Here is a 22,875-nt window from a genome sequence, read left to right as displayed (position 1 = left end):
AAATATGCGGGGTGTTTTTGGACTCTCTATTCTATTCTGTGGATCCGGTAACATACAATCTTGAGTACTGTAACTTTGTAAGTAAGTTTTGAAATCAGGAAATGTGAGTCCTCCACCTTATATCTTCTTTCCAAGGCAGTTTTTGCTATCTGGATTTTCCTGGTTTCCGTATGAATTTTAGGATCAGCCTGTCAGTTTCTGCAAAGGAGCCAGCTAGGATGATGATAGGGGTTGCACTGAACCTGTAGATCAATTTGAGGAATGGTTCCTTCTGAACAATATTAAGTCTTCCAATCCATGAACATGGGATATAGTGAGAACTCACTGAACGTAAGGAATTTAGAGCCTGAGACAAATGAAGGACTTAACATTACTATTGTCCTACTTGGAAAACCTAAAATTACAAACTGTCTTACCTGTCAGTTTCTTGGCATTTAAAATTCAGTCCTCATGCACTCACATGCTTTTCATAAGTCTCCAAAGGGAGAATTTTACTTTTCTTGTAGATAGACTTCCAGCTTTTTTGAGACATAATTCACGTATCACATTATGTCAGTGTAAGGTATGTAACATGTGGATTAGATATACTTAGGTATTGCAGAATCAGTACCACAGCATTAGCTAACACACTCATCACATCACGTAACTACCATTTGTTTTCTTGTGGTGAGAACATTAAAGGCCTACTCTCAGCAACTTTCAAGTATATAATATAGATTAGTACCTATCATTGTCTATAATTGCCATCATTATTGTCTATTTTTAAATGTCTTCACTTCTATAATTTGGGGGAATTATCTTTATTGATTTTTTTATTGTTATACCATTTAAGTTACTTTAATATTTGAATTTTATTCTTGTCCTTATAGATTTTGTACATGGATTCACTATTAATATGCTTTGGGCTCAGGGAGTATAAAAAGTGTTATATTTTATGTTTCATTTATATTGTTAGAGAGCATACTGTTTTAAGCATGATAAACTTGTATAGGTTAATGGACAAGAGTTGGATTTTGAATGTTTTAAATGAGAAGTTGATTTTTATGGCAGTGATTTATGAATACATTTTTAAGAGAGAAAATATTACATCCCTGTCATCAATACATTTCAGGGCACAAAATGTTATTTTTATAACTTAGTTACTCTCACTCTATGCCTTGGATTACTGGTTCTAGAAATACCTGAATCTTTGTTGGTATGGCATTATTATTATTATTATTATTATTGTAAATGGGATGTTATAGCAGCTTTAAACTTAGCAATTATGAAAAACTCTGGCAATTTTCTAAAGTATTAAAATCTCATTTTTTCTATTTTAGGTTTCCTAACCAGGTTTGAATTGATACAGCTAGTATCTCCAGGTAATGTGCCAGTAAATGTGTTTCTAAATCAGCTCGTTTTAATTTTGAAGGGATTTTGGCACGACAGAATGGGGACTGGTGTTTACAAGTCGTGCTTTCTAGAACACTCACTTCTCCCCCAGCCCCTACCTGTCTGTTGAATTTTGTCCATTCTCAGAGAAGTAACTTTACGGGTCTGGTGGCAGTAAGCATAACTTAAAGGTGCTTTGGCTTTCCATTTTTTAATAACTTTAATCATCATCAAATAAGAAAAGCATGGCTCAGTTTCTTTCAAGTTTTTGCCTTTGACTTTGTTGGCGAACCCGAAACTATCTTCTGTGTTAGACGCTAGAACAGGGCTTGCAAACTGGAGGTTCCAGGCCAAATCCAGCGCACGGGTTGTTTTGTGCGACTCGTGAACTAAATTTCTATATTTTCACACATTGAGATTCATATACTGTATATTTAATTCATGTACGCTAAACCTCACTATTGTCAAGTGTACAACTCAGTTGATTTAGTGTCTTCACAAAGTCTGCAACCATCACCACTGTCTTCTTCCAGAATATTTTTATTATCTCAAAGAAACCCCCATTGTAGTCATTAATAGTCACTCTTCATTCCCTCTTCCCACAGCCCTGGCCACCACTAGTCTATTTTCTCTCTGGCTTTGCCTATTCTGGAAATTTAGCATAAATGGAATCAAACGATATGTGGCCTTTGGTGTCTGGCTTCTTCCACTGTGTGTGTTTTCAAGATCCACCCACCTTGTAGCCTGTCAGCATTACTTCGTTTCTTGTTTTGGGTGCGTCATGTGCTTTTATATGGACACGTCAAAGTTTGTTTATCCATTTGTTGGTTGATGGGTTGTTTCCACTTTTTGAATATTATGAATAACACTGCTGTCATCATTCACGTACAAGTTGTTGTGTGAGTATGTGTTTTCAGGATTTATACCTAGGAGCAGAGTATCTGTGTCATACGGCACCTCTGTGTTTAACTTTTTAAGGAACTGCCAAACTGTCTTTGGTTCTTGGAGGTTTGAAGAGTTGGAAAAAAAGTTTTTAAATATGAGTGTTTAGTGATGTGAAATTTATGTAAAATTCACATTTCATTGGCCATGCTCATTTATTTCAATGTTGTCTGTGGCTGCCTTTGTTTATGCTGGAGTTGAGAGTATTTATGACCATGCGGTCTGCAAAGTCTAAAAATATTTACTATCTGACCCTTTTATGGAAACAGTTCTTGCCAGAATCATGAGACTTTAGGAGGAAGCCACTCTGTGGGGCCTTTGCCTCCTGTGTGTCTTGAATGGCAGGACGCCTGACCTGAGCTTATACATCGTGGCATCACTTCTCATACCTAGTTTCTCAGTGTGGCTGGTTACCTGGTGATTTTAGTCGTGTGTGTGTGTGTGTGTGTGAGAGAGAGAGGGAGAGAGAGAGAGACAGACAGACAGACAGTTCTTGCCAGCAAAGATCCAAAAAGAATTAGAGACAGACAGAGAGACAGACAGAGAGAGAGAGAATGAGAGAATATTTAAAACTTAGGAGGCACCTGGGTGGCTCAGTTGGTTAAGTGTCCGACTTTGGCTCAGGTCATGATTCACAGCTCATGAGTTCGAGCTCTGTGTCTGGCTCTGTGCTGACAGCTCGGAGCCTGGAACCATCTTCGAATTCGGTGTCTCCCTCTCTCTGCACCCCTCCCTCCCTCGCTTGCTCTCTCTCTCAAAAATAAATAAACATTAAAACTCAGGAACATTTCTAATTCTTTTCTGATCTACTGTTTTTTGCCTTTTCTTTTCCAAAAATGAAAATAGCTTTATGGTTTGACTTGTTGCAAAAAGCATTCCAAAATGATGAGAAAACCTCTATTTATAATTCAGTGAACATGTTTCTTGATATTTGTCTCTGGACAGAAGAGCACCTAGATATGGAATTTCTATGTAATAGTGTCACATACATTTTCTTCTCTTATTGGCTTCCCTCTATCACACATCAGTGTTGTATTGTCATTTCTTTCTTTTTTTTTTATTTTTTATTTTTATTTATTTCTAGGAGAGAGAGAGAGACAGCGTGAGCAGGGGAGGGTCAGAGAGAGAGGGAGTCACAGACTGAAACAGGCTCCAGGCTCTGAGCTGGCAGTCAGCACAGAGCCCGACGCGGGGCTCGAACCCACGAACCGTGAGATCATGACCTAAGCGAAAGTCGGACACTTAACCAACTAAGCCACCCAGGCGCCCCTGTATTGTCATTTCTAAAAGCATAGATGTACATCATTATTTTTAATGGTATTAAAGAATCCATTAATTTACTTATGTGTCCTTAGAAGTCTCTAAGCAGTAGGGACATAGTATTTGGGGTTTTGCTTTTTACCTGTGTATTGTTGTTAGGGTTAGGGTTAAGGTTAGCTATGTGTTTTTCCAGAATGTTCTAATTATCTTTCAAATGATATTGTTGAACATGTAGGTTTTCCTTGTCTTTCCTATATTTATAAAAATTATTTTTTCTAGGGCTTCCTGGGTGGCTTAGTCGGTTAAGCATCTGACTTCAGCTCAGGTCGTGATCTCATGGTTTGTGAGTTTGAGCTCCACATCGGGCTCTGTGCTATCAGCGCAGAGCCTGCTTTGGATCCTCAGTCCCCCTCTCTTTCTGTCCCTCCCCTGATTGTACTCATTCTCTCTCAAAAATAAAAAACAATAATTTTTTTCTCTTGGTACATATGTAAAGAATAGAAGGACAGTAGTCCCCTCTCACCCGCGGTTTTGCTTCTTGTGGTTTCGGTCACCTACCACGGCCGTTGTCTGGAAGCAGTCAGAGTGTCAGCAGCAGCCCAGCCCTGAGTCCTGACTGCTCCGCCGTTCACCTCGCTCCATCTCATTACGGAGGCATTTTTTCAAATCCAAATCACATTATCACAAGAAGGATAAGTACAGGACAGCAAGATATTTTGCAAGACAGGCGCCCGGGGGGCTCAGCCAGTTAAGTGTCTGACTTCAGCTCAGGTCATGATCTCACGGTTTGTGAGTTCGAGCCCCGCTGTCAGCACACAGCCCACTTTGGATCCTCTGTCTTCCTCACTCTCTGTCTCTCCCTTCTGTGCTCTCTTTCTCTCAAATAAATAAACATTAAAAAAAAGATATTTTGTGAGAGATCGTATTCACATAACTTTTATCACCGTGTGTTGTTATGATTATTCTATTTTATCATTGGCTATTGTTGTGAATCTCTAACTACACCTAATTTATTAAAAAAAAATTTTTTTTTTTAAATTTTTTTTAATGTTATTTATTTTTGAGAGACAGAGAGAGAGAGCAGGGAAGGGGCAGAGAGAGAGAGAGGGAGACACAGAATCCAAAGCCGGCTCCAGGCTCTGAGCTGTCAGCACAGAGCCCGATGTGGGACTCGAGCCCATGAACTGCAAGATCATGACCTGAGCCAAAGTCGGATGCTTAACCCACTGAGCCACCCAAGTGCCCCCAACTATGCCTAGTTTATACATTAAACTTTATCATAGGTATGTATGTATAGGGAAAAACACAGTGTATGTAGGATTCAATACTATCTGCTGCGGGGGCCTCGGCACGTAATTCCCCATGGATAAGCGAAGACTCGACTAAACCATCCATCCACATCTGTAACCTGGTAGTAAACTGATCGCCACCAAACTTTTGTAATTCCTGAATTCAGCAGTGTGTATGGGATGCCCACCGCCCGTCTCCTAGCTAATGCTGGATATTATCGTTTGAATTAACTGTGTTTGCAAAGTATATAATAATTTCTTTAAAGTAAAGAATATTTTCTGGCCCCTTCTTTTGTGTAGATGTTATTTGTGACAACCTCAGATTTAAAATTTACTTCTTAAAAAATTTCCATTTTCTCATGATTTGTTTTTTTTCTTCTCCTCTGTATAACATGACTTTCAGTGAGCTGTGATTACTTATGAAATGATGCCTGGATGTTCACATTGCGTTTGGTATAAATTCCCGATATATTCACCAAAGTTTTTTTTAATCTTAATAGACTTTTTAAAATTTTTATTTATTTTTTATTTTTTATTTACATTTATTTATTTTTTGAGAGAGAGAGTGAGACAGAGCATGAGTGGGGAGGGTCAGAGAGAGAAGGAGACACAGAATCTGAAGGAGGCTTCAGGCTCTAAGCAAGCATTTAGCACAGAGCCTGACACAGGGCTCGAACCCACTAACGGTGAGAGCCGAGGTCGACGCTTAACCGAGTGAGCCACTCAGGCGCCCCTACCAAAGTTTTTAATAAGTTATGCTTACTGCATATGTATTTCCCTGTTTCTTTGTATGTTCTGATATGTTACTGTTTGAATTTTTCTTCTTCTCAAGAAAGCATGAGGGAAGGAATGCGAACCTGGCAGATTCCTGAGCTAAAGCCATGGAGGCTTTTATGAGGATCACAGTTGTGCACGGGGTGGCCCTGCCTGGGGCAGATCAAGGCCCGGAGGGGTGGAGCTGACCCAGAAATCTGTGGCTCTTTCTTCTGCATCTTGATTTGCTGGTAGAGGCAGGCCTTGAAAACAGAGAAGAGCCCCACTCTCCGTGGATCTGAGGACGGGAACTCCCCTGTGTGTTAGGGGCTTACTTAGGTAGACAGAAGAGAAGGAAGCCCGGAGGTGCCTCTTCCCTGCTTCCAGAAATTCTTACTGAATGTTTTTCAGCCTAAAGTGACAGGCTAAAATCAGGGCATTGCATTTTTTTCCATAGGTTTTTTTTTTTCCTTATTTGACCTAGTTTTTTGTTCAACTATGTATCAATGCTAACTGGCAAGTTATATTTCAGTATGTTAATAAAATAGAAGCAGACCCATTTTGACCTTACTTAATTCTACATGCATTAAAAAAAAAAAAATAACCCAATATCTACATACTCTCACTGTAAAAATTAAACTAACACAAAGTTATATAAAATAAAAAGTCAAAAGCCACATTCATCAACAGCTCCTGACAACAATTACTAATAATTTTCTTTTTGGATGTTTTAAAATGTATTTAGTATATGTAATACATTTAAAAACCTAAAAAGGATATATACATATGTATACATACATGTACTATAAATATCCCGCATTTATTATATGTATATTCAGGATATATATTCATTGAATATACATATTCTGCAACTTGCTTTTTCAAGTTTGGTGTATCTTAGATTGCCATATGTTTCTTTTTTTTATTTCGAGAGAGAACATGAAAATGGGAGAGGGGCAGAGAGAGAGAGAATAGCTCAAGCAGGCTCCTCGCTCAGCACAGAGCCTGGTGTGGGACTCCATCCCACGGCCCTGGGATCATGACCTGAGCCAAAATCAAGAGTCAGATGCTTAGCCTACTGAGCCCTCCAGATGCCCCAACCATGTATTTCCACATGACCAGAAATCTATCTGCAAGAATAGTTCAAAGCCATGATGATTGGAGAATATTGAGGCCGGGTGCATGCATACTGGCTGTAGCTCAGAAGTTACTCAGATACAAAGTGGAGGCTGTATTATACTTGTTTTCCTTTTGTCTATAGTCCTTCAATTTCAGACTGCAATTTTAGTGGAATTAAATTAGAATTGCTCAAAACAATTTCACTCAGCTTCAGATGCATTACAAATGGATCCATTAATATGTACATCGTGTTCATTGAGGGTGTGCTCCCCGGGATCACACCAGTGGTGCCAGGGTCATTGTGAGCCCTTTTGCTCTGCTGGGTCTTGAGAGCAGATAATTAAGTAAAATGATTTGTGTCATGTAGGCTGCACTGTGGGGTCACATAGGTCACATTCATGTTCACAGGGACCAACCCTTCACTTGGCTGAATTGTTACCATTTCATTTTGCTGTAGATGTTATTTTATTGTTTGTGTTTTTAAAAGAAAATTTAATGTTTGTTTATTTTTGAGAGAGAGAGACAGAGCACAAGGCAGGGAGGGGCGGAGAGAGAGGGAGACACAGAATCCAAGGCAGGCTCCAGGCTCCGAGCTGTCAGCACAGAGCCCAGTGCTGGGCTCCAACTCATGGACTGTGAGATCATGACCTGAGCCGAAGTCAGACGCTTACCTGACTGAGCCACCCAGGCGCCCCTTATGGTTTGATATTTATTCACATTACTTTCTTTTTTTTTTTTTTTAAATTTTTTAATGTTTTATTTATTTCTAGGAGAGAGAGAGAGAGACAGCATGAGCAGGGGAGGGTCAGAGAGAGAGGGAGTCACAGACTGAAACAGGCTCCAGGCTCCGAGCCGGCAGTCAGCACAGAGCCCGACGCGGGGCTCGAACCCACGAACCGCGAGATCATGACCTAAGCGAAAGTCGGACGCTCAAACGACTAAGCCACCCAGGCGCCCCTCACATTACTTTCAAACACACTTATCGTCAAAAAACATATTATGACCATGTGTTAATGATACAAGTACCTTAGATTTACATACAGCTTTACTGCTGAAGAATGAAGAGGTCCGAAGATGTGACTTCGAAGCCCTTGATTCCTCTGGTTGTTTACAAAGCTGGGAAAAAAGCGAATGGACACAGGGGGCAGCAGTGTAATCCTGTTGGACTGGGAGCTTTCTTTTTACCGATCTCTTAGAGAGAAAACGTCTTCTCTGGGATAAGTCATCTGTATTCAGTCCAGTTGTAAAATGCCATGTTAGTGGGCACCTGTTTCCTCAATCCGAGTCTGGTTTTATACTTTGTAGTGGTGGTTACTAGGCATCAGCAAGAACAGAACTCCTGCCTCAGAAAATATGGTTTTGGATTCCTGCTTTGCTGTGTGGCATCATGAGTGTCTTCTATTCACAGAGCCTCAGTTTCCTTATCAGGAGTGAAGGGGTCAGACAAGACTCCATAATAGGAAGCACGCTGTCAGTTCTGGTGTGCTGTGTTAGATTTTCAGAACAATATTGTTATGAAAATGATTAATTTTGGGGGCACCTGGGTGGTTCAGTTGGTTGAGCGTCCAACTCTTGATTTCAGCTCAAGCCAAGATCCTAGGGTCATGGGATTGAGCCCCATGTCAGGTTCTGCACTGGGCGTGGAGCCTGCCTGAGATTCTCTCTCTCCCCCTCTGCCCTTCTCCCCTGCTCTTGCTTTCTCTCAAAAGAATTTTTTTTTCCTTGAAGTCCTCTTTTTCCTTTTTAGGGGAGAGGTTTTTCATTGACGCCATTGATGATGTCCTTGTCAGTGCCATTAGCCTATCAGAACACGGATTTCCTTCAGACATATCATGTGGCCTATGAGTATCGCTCAGCCTGTGTATAACCTCGGCTCTTGCTTGCACATCCCGTGGGTGTGCCGACAATTTTACACTGCGTGGCAGTTAGGACTCTAGAATATGATCAAACCAGGGAGAGAACTGAGGCACATCAGCTTTCTATCTCTTCTCCAATTTCTTCATTCCTGTGATTCCAAAGGCAGTAGATGAGCATGCCTCCAGTCCTCTGGCCTCTTACTTTTATCTTCATTCTTGCTGAGTGCAAGTGGTGACGTGGCAGCTGTCATTTTGGATGCGGTGACAAGAGCTAGCCAAACGCCGATGAAAGGAGAAAAGAACAGCCAGTGTGTAAGGCATCGTACCAGCCACGCACGCAGGTGTTCCCAGCAGGAGCACGTGGCGGAAAACACGTGACGTCCAGAGACCAGGATGGCACTGGGGTCTCTACTGGGTGGCTGTCACGGGGTAGTCATGATAATAGCAGGTGATGTCCGTGTGCTCTGAGGAGCCTGGAGGTAGGGGGTTACGGCCTGTGCTCCTCGTCCCACAGCTGGTAAACGGGGAGGCCGGGGTTTGGAGCAGCTGTGGCTGCCGGACACGGATCTTACCCACCGCACCGTGGCCCTCAGTAGAAAGCTGGGTTTCGCTGCTAGTGGTGGATGAGGAGACTGTCACATCACTTCCCATTTTCAGGTGGCACTTGTGAGACCTCAGACTGAAGGACGTCTGTTTCGCCGGCAGAGGTGGGGAAGTCATGCCCCTCACTGGGAGCACTGTCAAAGGAGCACTGCTTAAAACAGGTGGCCAGGATGAGACTGGTAAATGATTGATCCTAAGATGGATCTTGGGATTGTGCCCGCCTTGCGCTGCCTCCCATCCTTTCTCTCCATCGTCAATGTACCTTGTACACTTGTTTGTACAATTGTTTAACACTTGTAGACTGTAAACCCCAGGAGGACAGGAATAGGACCCATTTTGTTCGCTAGTGTACATGCAGGGTCTGGGACTCCTGGCACACGGTACATTCTCTACGCGTATTTCTTCAACGTATGAATGAAAAGAAATTGAAACAATTGAAAAGATACGATTCAGAAATGAATGAACAGTGAAAATTGGGAAGAAAATGTTTTTTTAAGCAGGCTTCATGCCCAGTGTGGAATCCACCACGGGGCTTGAACTCACAACCCTGAGATCAAGACCCTGATCAGGATCAAGACCTGAGCTGAGATCAAGAGTTGGCTGCTTACCCAACCCCCCCCATGCGCCCCTCAGAGAATTTTCCACCCTTTTCTCATGGTGGTGGAAACGGAGTCTCAGAGAGGGTGATTACTGCTAACTGAGCAGCTACTATAATAAGCAGGGCCTTACATCACCCCATGTCGGTCTTCACGAGCATCCCCTCAGGAAGCACTTAGCAAGTGTCCGCTGTGACCAGGCACGCACTTGGGGGCAGTCCCGGGAGGCCGCACTTTACCACTCTGTTCTGACTGCCACCGAAACACAGTTTTAAAATGTCTCTCTTTAATGGCATCCCAAGGGACCTATGGGAGACGCTGACCGATGGCCCCTCTCCAGGTGAGGCTGGGCCCGCTCCCGCCAACTGCCCCGCATTCACCCCTGTCTGGGCACAGCCCTGCCAGGGATAGAGAGAGGAACACGGCAGACAGGCACTGCCTCCATGGCGCGTTGATGGAAACAGATCAGAAACACGTGCCCGAATGAAGCCTGCTTGGTGGTACCTAATGGGCTGCAGGTCCCAAGGGCAATACTGCCTTTCTAACAGACGGAATTTCAGCCGAGGCCCATGATTAGATAGGAGGGGGCCGGCCACGCGGAGACCCGGGGAAGGAACATTATAGGGGCGAACGTTTAAGGTAGAGGCGAGCTTGGTGTGTTTGAGGGGCAGCGGGAAGGGCGGTGGGGGACGTGGGATGACCGAGGAGCCTTGAAGGCCAGAGTAAGATGCTTAGGCTGCGTCCTAGTGTGATGAGAAGCCCGCTGGACGGTGTGCAGGGGGGGAAAGGCGCCGTCTGATGTGTTCCTAACATCGCGCCGCGTGGAGGACAGGGGTGAGTGTGGCAGGAACGGAAGCAGAGAGACCAGCTTGGGGGCCGTGGCTGTGGCCGGGACGGAGGCCGCGCGGCTGGGACCAGGTAGTGGCTGGAAGGATGGAGAAGGGAGACAGACTGCCGCTTTGCTTCGGGGATGGAGCCGACGGGACTGGCTAATGGGTTAACGTGAGCAGCGAAGGAGTGGAATCGAGGGAAAAGCCTGGATGTGTGGCTCAAGCACGTGGTCCCGGCTCCTCGGAAGGGAAACTCAGGGAGAGCTTATTTGTGGGGGGAAAATCAAGGTTCTGTTTTGGACCGGATACCTTGGAGACATGAGGAGACATTGAAAGCCGAGCTTGAACGATGAAGGGGACCTCAACCGGATGGGAAGGAAGAAAGGATATTTTGGAAGGAACAGCCCAGGCGGAGGAAGGACGTGGCAGAGGAGGGGGAGAGACACCATCAATCCGTTGTGGCCGGAGCACGTCCGAGAGGGGAAGGGCGAGGAAACATGATCTTACGATGAAAGCCGTCGGACGTGTTCTTTCTGCACGTGGATCCTTATGTAGAACCTGAACATTCATATTTATTTAGTTAGCATTAGTTTTTAAAAAAGGTTTTATTTATTCATTTATTTTATTTTTTATTTTTTTAAATGGTTATTCATTTTTGAGAGACAGAGTGCAAGCAGGGGTGGAGCAGAGAGAGAGGGAAACAGAATCCAAAGGAGGCTCCAGGCTCTGAGCTGTCAGCACAGAGCCCGATGCGAGGCTCAAACTCCTGAACAGTAAGATCACGACCTGAGTCAAAGTTGTATGCTTAACCGATTGAGCCACCCAGGCGCCCCTAGGTTTTATTTATTTTTGAGAGAGAGAGAGAGAGAGAGAGAGAGAGAGAGAGAGAGAGAGAGAGAGAGACAGATCATGAGCAGGGGAGGGGCAGAGGGGGAAGGAGACAGAGAATCTGAAGCAGGCTCCAGGCTCTGAGCTGTCAGCACAGAGTCTGATGCGGGGCTCAATCTCACAGACTGCGAGTTCATGACCTGAGCTGAGGTCAGACACTTAACCAACTGAGCCACCTAGACGCCCCCCAAACATTCATATTAAAGAATAGGTAGGAAGAAATTAATCCATCCTACTCGATAACATCAGGTGTTTTCTACCATTGATGTGGCAGAAATCCACCCTCATCAGACTTCTCACAAACAGAATGGCAGTCTCCAAACAGTAAAGCTACCTCGTTGACTGTAGCTTCTTTTTTGGCAGTACTCCGTACAGGGGCCACTCTTACTTAGTCTGAACCTCTTGTGTTGTACCTGCTGTGTAGACAAGGAGTGTTCAGAGGGTGGCTTCTCCATCCTTCGCTCAGTGATTCTCGGTTGTCTTAGCCCCAAGATCTTCTTTTGGTAGTGAGTGTTTGGTAGCATCCCTTTCGCCATACGGAAATAAAACTGTGCTTAATATAACCAACTTAAACAAATCCCTGCACGCAGGGAGAAATTAAAGGAAAATGGTTGCAAATAAAACGGAATGTGTATCAATACATAAACGCTGGGCATAAGGAAGTATTTAGATGTGGCATGATTTTCAAAATGCCAGCAGGGGCTCAGTAAAGACCCAAACACAGCCAAGTACAGTTGTCCCTTAATTCACATGGTACCTGCATTCCTGAAAATTCAGTGTATTTTAAAATCGTGCAAAGAAAGTGCTTTCCGTTGACATGTAGCAGTGAAGTTCCAGGCTCCGCTAATTATAAAACGGCTTCTCGCCTAGAAGATTGTCTGTTACGACATTAGAATGTTGTTTACAAGAGTCTGGAGCGCTGCAGTGCCTTGACCCTGGCCCCTTGGACTCCGGCCCATGAAATGTCCCCACAAATTTTGGAAGAGTCCCCGAGGCTGCTACCAGCCGTGCTAAGTAAGGGCCACAGCTTTGGCTGTGCTGTGGGCCATCAGGATACATCTGCATCAGAGGACATGCTGAGCCCTAGTCTACGCCGTGAGCTCTGTTGAGCAGGGCGCTGCCTGCTTGGCTCCTTTTCTGTCCCTAGGACGTGGCCCAAAGTGCTCCTTAGAAAACATTGTAGAAGGAAAGGGTGGCTGGATGCATGGATAGAGGGACAGACAGATGGATGAAAAGAGACTTTTCTCTATGTTCTGTTACATGGAGTGATCCTGTAGATATTTTTCTCCCTCTCTTTTATGAGTTTGGGAGGGTTTTGAAATTTATCCATGACATAAGAACTAGTAGAAGTCTGTTCTAGTCCACCTCTTAAATAAGAGGTGCTTTGATCAAAATGCTTATTTTTTTTAATGTTTATTTGTTATTTTTGAGAGAGACAGAGTTTGAGTGGGAGAGGGGCAGAGAGAGAGGGAGACACAGAATCTGAAGCAGACTCCAGGCTCTGAGCTGTCAGCACACAGCCCGACAGGGTGTTGAACTCACAAACCGCGAGATCATGACCTGAGCTAAAGTCGGACGCTTAACTGACTTGAGCCACCCAGGGGCCCCCACAATGTCTGTTTTTATCTGAGTTCTTATCTGAGTTTTTATGTCTGCCATCGCCTGTCTGAGCTTTCATTTTGTTAAACTCAAGGACGTAGATCATTTTCAGGATGTAAATCTACTATGGCTTTTCTCCTTTCATTCTAGCGTGGGAAGAGTTGGCCTGCTATGAAGAAAACACACGAGATTTTCTCTTCCCTGAGCCCAAGCTGACCCCTTCTCTCCCTGGGATGTACAGGGAGGTGCTCATGAAGACATTTGCAGGTTTTCCAGTAAGTGATTCGTGCCCAGCTGGACTTCTGTTGGGAGAGATTCTTGGGACCTGGACATTTTGTTTCCGATGGGGGTTGGTCACTTCCATCTTGGACTTGGACTTGGGCAGGTCACTTCCATCTGGCTTATTTCCCTTGTTGTGTTTAGCAGCCCTGTTCAGAAGCCCCATTCAAAATACCAACTTACACTGATTCCCACTACTGATCTCAGGGGTGGGGGTCTTACCTAGCCAGGCTAAATCATTGCCATAGTCACACTGTCACATACTTATAAGGACGCTTTTCTACATTCTCTGAATGCAGACTAACTGAAAGATTTGATACCAGTTTATTTATTTATTTATTAAATGTTTTATTTATTTTTGAGAGAGAGAAAGAGACAGAGTGCAAGCAGGGGAGGGGCAGAGAGAGAGAGGGAGATACAGAATCGGAAGCAGGCTCTAGACTTGGAGCTGTCAGCACAGAACCTGATGGGGGGCTTGAACTCATGAACCGCGAGATCATGACCTGAGCTGAAGTCAGACACTTGACCAACTGAACCACCCAAACACCCCTAGACCAGTTTATTGAATTGTAACCATTGCTTTCAGAGTAATAATGAAAGCAAAATAGAGTTTTTATTTTGAGCTTTTGGTTCTTCATAAGATAGTTATTTTCCTCAGAGCTCTTGCATCAGCCAAGGCAGATATCACAGTCTCCACTTACAGGAAAGGGAAAGAGACAGAGGTTCACAGTGACATTACTGAAGGATCTTAAAAGACACAGTAGTTATTCAGATGACAGTCTGTTTGGGGGGCATGACCTGAACCCAAATTCAAAATATTCATTCTGATGGTACCTGTGATAGTTTCTAACTCTGCAGCAGCTGGGACAGCTTTCTCAACATTCTGGTTTCTTGGATGGCCTCTGTTGTGAGGGCCGCATCTTTATGGGTGATAAAAAGCATCTTTAATACTCAGTCTTTCTGTCACTCCTCCACGAATCTCTGTTATTATAATTTAATAAAATGTTATTGCCTCCCATTTTTCTGAGAATACTGCGTAGAATATACAGAACACGGGACCCTTGTTTCTGTGATGTTTATGATCCAGAACTTCTAGCTCTAATACTTCAAACAGCAAACATTCATCAAAAGTTGTCTTCATCAGAATTGCTAATGCCCATAACTCTAACTCTCCATAATCTTTGAGGGTTTGGTGAATATCACTGACACCATTTTTTTCCCCTCAGAGATACTCTTTGTATATCACTTATATCCATCGTACTCATGACAACGCTTGCCTTTATTATATTGAGTTATTGGCGTATTTCCCTTCAGGAGTTGAAAGGATAAAACTGGTGAGAATCACGTGAGGGATACTCTTTACGTTAACTTCGGTTTGCCTGAGTTTTCTATTAAATAAAAGCCATCCACAAACACTGGGCTGGTATCCAGCTGAGTGTTGAGACGCAGAGAAACACACGTTCTTATATTTTCCCAAGTGTTGTCTCTGTTTATTTATTTATTATTATTATTTTTTTATATTTTTATTTATTTCTAGGAGAGAGAGAGAGACAGTGTGAGCAGGGGAGGGTCAGAGAGAGAGGGAGATACAGACTCTGAAATAGGCTCCAGGCTCTGAGCTGGCAGTCAGCACAGAGCCCGACGCGGGGCTTGAACCCACGAACCGCGAGATCATGACCCAAGCGAAAGTCGGACGCTTAACCGACTAAGCCACCCAGGCACCCCGTGTTGTCTCTGTTTAACTTTATGCGCATAAGTACGAAGAAGAATGTATGGGAAGTTGTGTTTACAGTTATTCATAAATGTAGAGAAAGGGCTTTAAAACCACAGGGGAGAATCATCACACATTAGAGGTAGAGTATCAGTGAAGTTAATGAAACTGTGTTTTAAACAATTTGTGAAAAGATAGAGGAGCTCAGTTTCTCTCAAATGTTATAAAGTAACATAACACCAGTTGCCCCAGGTTTAATGATAGCGGACATTCAGTGCACACTCACTAGATGCCAGGTGCTGTGCTGAGTCTGTTACGTGGTATCTCGTTCAATCCTCCTTGACCCTGCAAGGTGACCACTATTCTTTTCCTCATTTTACGGATGTGGAAAGTGGCATAGAGAGTTTAAGAATGTTCTTGAAGAGGGGCACCTGGCTGGCTCAGTCAGTTAAAGGTCTAACTCTTGGTTTTGGCTCAGGTCGTGATCTCACAGTTTTGTGAGTTCGAGCCCCGTATCAGGCTCTGTGCTGACGGTGTACAGCCTGCTTGGGATCCTCTCTCTCTCTCTGCCTCTCCCCTGCTCACGCTGTCTCTCTCAAAATAATTAAATAACCTTTACAAAAAATAAAAAAGAATGTGCTCAAAGACACATGGCTGATGAATAATGGAGCATGCTCGCCTGTCGGACTTCAAAGTTTGCACACTCCTGGTTACTGTGAGATGCTAATTCTCCCATGTTTATTTCCCGTTGTCCACTTTCTCTAAATTTATATCATAGAACTTGAGTGTGAATTACGTGTGTGGGTCAGGCAAATCATTCACTTATTTTCTCTAAGTTGTTAATTCGTTAAGAAGTAGATTTATTTCCTCCACTAAAATGTGACTTTTTCTTTGTATTTCTGTATTTCGTTTTATTTTATTTGATACCTTAACAGCTTTTTCTCCCCACTTTTTCTGCTGAGGTCAAGAATTGTTTGTTTTTTAACTTAATTTTATTTTTATATTTTTAAAATTTATTTATTTTGAGAGAGAGGAGGGGAAGTGAGAGAGAGAGAGAGAGAGAGAGAGAGAGAGAATCCCAAGCAGGCTCCATGCTCAGTGCAGAGTCTGACACAGGGCTTAATTTCACAACCCGGGGATCATGACCTGAACTGATATCAAGAGTTGGATACTCAACCAAAAGAGTCACCAAGGCACTCTTTGTTTTATTTTATTTAAAAAAAATGTTTTTAAATTGAGCTTTATGCCCAGTGTGGGGCCTGAACTCATGATCCCGAGATCAAGAGTCACATGCTCTACCAACTGAGCTACCCAGGTGCCTCAACAATTTTTTTAAGTTTATTTATTTTTGAGGGGGGAGGGGCAGTGGAAGAGGCAGAGAGAGAATCCCAAACAGAGAGCCCAGAGCTCGACTTGGGGCTCAAACTCACAAACTGTGAGGTCATGACCTGAGCTGAAATTAAGAGTCAGACACTTAACTGACTAATCCACCCAGGCACCCCAAGAATTTTTTTTAAAATATAAGTTGTTTTCTTGTTAGGGGGAGACTGAATTTGTACAGTAAGCAGAAAGAATATTATTTCTTCATCATTAACTTCTAGTTAATAATTTCATTTTTTCTTTAGTGCTGTGATTCTAGAAACCTTGTACTGTTGAATCCATTTTTTGACCTAGCCACCATTGCCCTCATCCTCTTGCTAAGGGAAATGGACAAGATAGAGCCTGTGAATTTCAGCTCTAAACTATCACGCGAAAATCAGTGCTGCTGAGAACAAGAAAATACATTCCTCCTTATTATCTGCCAGTCAGTGTCAGGTCTGGAGGTTATAGGAGGTGAACAGGACTGTGTTACGAGGTGTGGATTCCTTGCTGCTGGGGCGCCTCTCCTCCTCTCCAGGCAAAGCGGACCAGCGGTTTGAAGTCCTGCTAAGCAGCCACGTGTGCAAAGTGTGGACTCGGGTCATTTGGGTTCAGTCCCAGCTTGGTCACTCAGTGACTGTGACTTTGGGTAAATTGCTTAATCTCTGTGTACCTTAGCTTCCCAGCTGTGAAATGGATGGATAATAGTGTTCCCGTGTAGTGTTTAGATGTATGTACGGTGTCTAGCATTCCACCTGGCGTATGGTTAGGTTCACGGGAATCGTGAGCTGTTGTAGTTTATTAAACTGTCATTCAAGGGATGACACTGCCTCCTTGTGAGGCCGTGAAAAACTGCACAAGTCTGTGGCTCACGTGGGGACTCGTTCGGGCTCCGACGGCCGGGCCCCGGGGGACTTGAGTTTGGCACACACCTGAGGTCTCGTGATTCCAACCGATAGCGCTGTGGACCTTGGCGTTTCCCCAACTCTCCTCTTCATGTGGGCAGTGTCCCAGCCAGAGGTGAGGCTGCGCGGGTCGCCGTTTGCCAGACACCCCCCGCCCCCGATTTCCTGACTCTGCAGCAATCGGGCTCATGGGCTTGCAAGCCCAGAAACCTTGAGTCTCGGGTCCAGGCCTGCCGCTTGTATGGGCATTCCGCATTCTAGAGGCAGAGCAAAAAGGAAAAAAGGAAAGATGCTGAGGATGTAGGCTGTGGCGGTGAGGACGCGTTCTGTGCACAAGAGGAGCGCATGTGCCCGGGAGTGAATCCACGTCCAGCACACGAGCGGACCCCTGGCCCCACGGATTCCCAGCTGTGTCACCGTGGACGGACTTGACGTCTCCGAGCTCGTTCCCTCACGTGTAAAATGGGACATGGCTGTGTCCCACCCCCCGTGTGTTAGGCCGTGGACACGAGCCGTCACAGCCTGGAGGCGCTAGGGCGACGACGGGCTTTGGGAGACAGTGGGGGGGGGGGGCTTGGACAGGAGGGAAGCAGGGAAAGCACACCCAGGACAAGGAAGACGCGGCCAGGTGGTGGTGCGGGGGAGGGAAGAGCGGAGGGTCTTGTTGGGGGGGGGGGGGCGCGTGGCGGCTGCAGGTGAGTCCCTGAGGACACCCGGGATACTGTAACTCAGTCCCGGCGGGGTCCTGTACCTGTTCTGCCATTTAGAAGCCGTGGGACCGGGGGGCGCCTGGGGGGCTCATCAGGTACTCATCTCACTTTGGCTCAGGTCCTGATCCCACGGTTCGTGGGTTCGAGCCCCGCATCAGGCTCTGTGCTGACAGCCAGCTCAGAGCCTGGAGCCTATTTCGGATTCTGTGACTCCCTCTCTCTCTGACCCTCCCCTGCTCGCGCTGTCTCTCTCTCTCTCTCAAAAATAAATAAAACACTAAAAAAAAAAAAAATTAAAAAAAATAGAAGCGGTGGGACCTTGGGACAATGGCTTTCTGTCTCTCTAAAGCCTTAGTTTTTTTAAAGAAGGATAATGGCATTTTAATTTTATTTGCTTATTTGTTTATTAATTAAAGATTTTATTTTCAAGTAATCTGTACACCCAGCATGGGGCTCCAGCTCACAACCCCAAGATCAGAAGTCGCATGCTCCACCGACTGAGCTAGCCAGGTGCCCGGATACTTGTTTTTTTTAAATGACCTTGCAGCAAAACTGATTTTCTTGATGTGCAGTTATTTGGATTTTAACACGTGTATAGGTTTGTGAAAGCACCACCATGATCAGGACATGGAACTCTTCCATCACCCCCCCATCTCCCTGCCCTTATCCCTTTATGGGTGCCTCCTCCCCCGTACACCCCCCGTCTCCCTGCTCTCTTCTCCATCACTGTAGCTGCGTCTTTTTCAGAAGATCATGGTCTGCACCCTTTGGAGGCTGGCTCCTTTCACTTAGAACAATGCCTGTGAGAGTCGCGCATGTGATTGTACGCATGAGTACTCTCTTCCTTGTTATTACTGAGTGTGTGCATGTGTGTGCATGTGTGTGTGTGTAGTGTTCAGTATGGCACAGATCCAAAAAAAAAAAGTGTCAACCCATGAAACAAAATGGAGAGTTTGGAAATAGAGCTAATGAGCATCAATATTTGGTATAAGATACGAATCACATTTTTCAAAGCAAGTGGGCAGGGAAGGAGAACCTCTATCCCACCTCCTAGATAATCTCACTCAGTTCTGTGGTTCAGTGTTTTAATGTTTGTTTATTTTTGAGAGAAACAGAGACAGAGCATGAGCAGGGGAGGGGCAGAGAGAGAGGGAGACACAAAATCCCAAGCAGGTTCAAGGCTCTGAGCTGTCAGCACAGAGCCCGATGCAGGGCTTGAACTCACAGACTGTGGAATCAAGACCTGAGCTGAAGTCAGACGCTTAACTGACTGAGCCACTCAGGCGCCCCTTTGGTTCAGTGTTTTATTTTATTATTTTATTTTTATTTCAAAAAAAATTTTTAAATGTTTATTCACTTTTTTTAAAAAATATTTTTATTTATTTCTAGGACAGAGAGAGAGACAGCGCGAGCAGGGGAGGGTCAGAGAGAGAGGGAGACACAGACTCTGAAACTACCTCCAGGCTCTGAGCTGGCAGTCAGCACAGAGCCCGTCGCGGGGCTCGAACCCACGAACCGCGAGATCATGACCTAAGCGAAAGTCGGACGCTTAACCGACTAAGCCACCCAGGCGCCCCTAAATGTTTATTCACTTTTTGAGAGAGACAGAGTGACGGAGCATGAGCAGGTGAGGGGCAGACACACACACACACACACACACACACACACACACACACACACAATCTGAAGCAGGCTCCAGGCTCTGAGGTGTCAGCACAGAGCCCCTTGTGGGCCTGAACCCACAAACCTGAACCATGAGATCATGACCTGAGTCGTCGTCAGATGCTTAACCGACTGAGCTGCCCAGTCACCCCTGTGGTTCAGTGTTTTCAATAGAGTAACTAAGGGCGTGGACACTGGAGCCAGAATGCCTGGGTTCAGGGACCAGCTCTGCCATCGCTAGCGGGAGGTCACTTAAACTTTCTGTGTCTTAGATTACTCATTTACAAGGTGGAGACTATCAGGAGCCACCTCACGGGGCTGTTGTGAGGACTGGATGGGTCAGGGCCTCGCACGTGATAGGTGGTACGTAGTGTGTGGTACTTCTTCTTATGCGTATATTTTATTTTTTCGCTTTCCTGCTGTATTATAATCAACAAATAAAAATTGTATACATTTAAGGTGCACAACTGGATGTTTTGATATACACTGTGAAGTTAAGTGCCACAGTCAGGCTAATTAACTTATGCATCACTTATTATTACTAGTTTGGTCTTTCCTTTCTCCCTCTCTTTCTTCCTTCCTTCCTCCCTTCCTTTCTGAGAACAATTAAGATCTACCCTCTTAGAAAATTTCAAATATAGGGGCACCTGGGTGGTTCAGTTTGTTAAGCATCCCAGTTTGGCTCAGGTCATGATCTTATGGTTCGTGAGTTTGAGGCCCGTGTTGGGTTCTGTGCTGACAGCTCAGAGCCTGGAGCTGCTTCGGGTTCTGTGTCTCCCTCTCGCTCTGCCCCTTCCCCAATCACACTATGTCTCTGTCTCTCTCTCAAAAATGAATAATATTTTTTAAAGAATTTTTTTAAATGTCTTATTTATTTCTGAGAGAGAGAGGCAGCGTGAGCAGGGAGGATCAGAGAGAGAGGGAGACACAGAATCTGAAACAGGCTCCAGGCTCTGAGCTAGCAGTCAGCACAGAGCCCGACACCAGGCTCGAACCCACAAACTGTGAGATCATGACCTGTGCCAAAGTCGGCCGCTTAACCGACTGAGCCTCCCAGGCGCCCCTAAAAAATGAATAACATTTAAAAAAAAGAAACTTTCAAAAATACAATACTATTAACTATAGTTACATTGCTGTCCATCAGATCATCTCCAGAACTTGTTCAGCTTGTATAACTAACTGAAACTTTGTACCCTGTGACCAACATCTCCCCACTTCCCCCAGCCTCCAGCCCCTGGCAAGTGACATTCTAATCTCTGCTTCTATGAGTCTGATGATTTTTGATTCCACGTAGAAGTAACACACCATATTTGTCTCTCTTTGTCTGGCTTATTTCACTTAACGTAATGCGCTTTAGATTCTTATATGTTGTCACAAATGGCACGATTGCCTTCTTTTTTAACACTGGATAATACTCCATTGCATATATATTTGTTACATATATATTTTATTTTTATTTTATTAAGACTTTTTTTTTTATGTTTCTTTATTTTGAGAGAGAGAGTATGAGCATGAACGGTGGAGGGGCATAGAGAGAGGGAGAGAGAGAAAATCCCAAGCAGGGTCCGCTCTGTCAGTGCAGATCCTGACACAGGGCTCCATCTAGAAACTGTGAGATGGTGACCTGAGCCAAAGCCAAGAATCGGATGCCTAACGTACAGAGCCACCCGGGTGCCCCATATGAATATTTTAGGTGATATGTATGGGCTATGCCATCTACACAAAAGAGTAATTAGGTTCTTACATGGTTTCAAGTTAGAATGGGATGGGCAAAGGATCTGTTTCCAGTAATTTATTTGCTGCTTTTATGCTACTTCATTTTTAGGGCATTGCTCCCAAAATAGAGTTTGCCACAAGGACAGCCATCAGAGAATGCGTGTTCCTGCCTAGAAACAGATTTCTTGTAAGTATAATCAAGAAGCCAGTGGTAGATCTGTCAGGAATATTCTCCACAGATTTTTTTCTCAGCTCAAACTCGGTTACCAAGTTTAGATGCAACTGGGTGAATAGAAACCTGGAGACTCATGGCTGGGTTTGAATTTCTATATTTGGACGGTTCAGCCTGTCCTATTAAACCGTGTCTGACATGTATTCCTCATGGTGTGTGGAGGAGCAGATAGAAAAGCGATACAAAAGCTAAAAGCACAAGTTTGACATCAGTAGGCTAGTTAGCCTTTTTGCTAGTGTTTCATGACTTTTGCTCTTGATCTTCTCAACATGAGTGTTCCTTCCCTGTTTTGCTGAGGCTGGTGCCCCAAGCTGCATTTGGGGCCATCTCTGGTGTCCATGAAGGTCCTGGGGCATTCTGGAACACCACCTCTGTTTCACTCTCTTGTTCAGCCCCGATTTCCCCCATCATCCTTGCTTTTGCTGTTTCTTTTACCTTATTGCTCATAATTTTTAATCATTTAAAACCCTTTCTAGAACAATCTGAAGCATGACTGAATGTAATTTGTAAAGCTTTCCTTTGCTTGTCATCCCAAATCTTGGCGGACATCCTGGAAAATCCTTGAAAATGTAGGCTGTGGTTTAAGGGGTTACTGAATGAAAAGGGTCACTAATCTGTGCAAATACATCCATCCTCTGGGCATCATAACTCATATAATGGGAGGCCAGTGATTAGTTTTAAGGAAGTCATTAGCTGCTTTTTAGGTTTTCTTTATTTTTAAAAAAAAAGATTATTTATTTTGAAAGAGACAGCATGAGTGGGGGAGGGACAGAAAGGGAGAGAGAGAGAATCCCAAGCAAGCTCTATGCTGTCAGTGCAGAGCCCCATGCAGGGCTTGAACTCACAAACCATGAGGTCGTGGCCAGAGCTGAAATCAAGAGTTGGATGCTTTACCAACTGAGCCACCAGGTGTCCCCGTTTCCTTATTTACCCACTATTTTTTTCCAGGCTGATACAGGTGCAAGGTGATCATTTTCAATTTATCTTTCTTTTCCACTCCACCATTTTAATTTTGCTTTTATCTCCTAATATAGGTCTTTACGTGGTAACTTTTTATTTATTATTATTTTAAAAATTTTTAATGTTTATTTTTGAAAGAGAGAGACAGAGACAGAGCACAAGCAGGGGAAAGGCAGAGGAAGGGAGACACAGAATCTGAGGCAGGCTCCAGGCTCCAAGCTGTCAGCACAGAGCC

At 44.3% G+C, this 22,875-nt stretch overlaps 1 protein-coding gene across 6 annotated transcripts in view; it reads left to right on the top strand.

Moving 5' to 3' along the window:
• Positions 1-22,875, top strand: part of SPATA6L (spermatogenesis associated 6 like) — a 51,961-nt gene that overhangs the window by 9,405 nt on the left and 19,681 nt on the right. For all 6 annotated transcript variants that reach the window (XM_039230829.1, XM_039230832.1, XM_039230830.1 and 3 more), the window contains exons 4-6: positions 1,320-1,361; positions 13,257-13,381; positions 21,558-21,635. In XM_039230829.1, coding sequence (XP_039086760.1) covers positions 1,320-1,361; positions 13,257-13,381; positions 21,558-21,635 — 245 coding nt within the window. The remainder of the gene's footprint in view (positions 1-1,319; positions 1,362-13,256; positions 13,382-21,557; positions 21,636-22,875) is intronic.

Source organism: Hyaena hyaena, unplaced genomic scaffold (genome assembly GCF_003009895.1).
Source record: "Hyaena hyaena isolate Hyena2069 unplaced genomic scaffold, ASM300989v1 scaffold_51, whole genome shotgun sequence".
Lineage (NCBI taxonomy): Eukaryota > Metazoa > Chordata > Mammalia > Carnivora > Hyaenidae > Hyaena > Hyaena hyaena.
The sequence above is the reverse complement of the archived record's forward strand: the minus strand, read 5'-3'. Positions and strand labels throughout refer to the sequence as shown.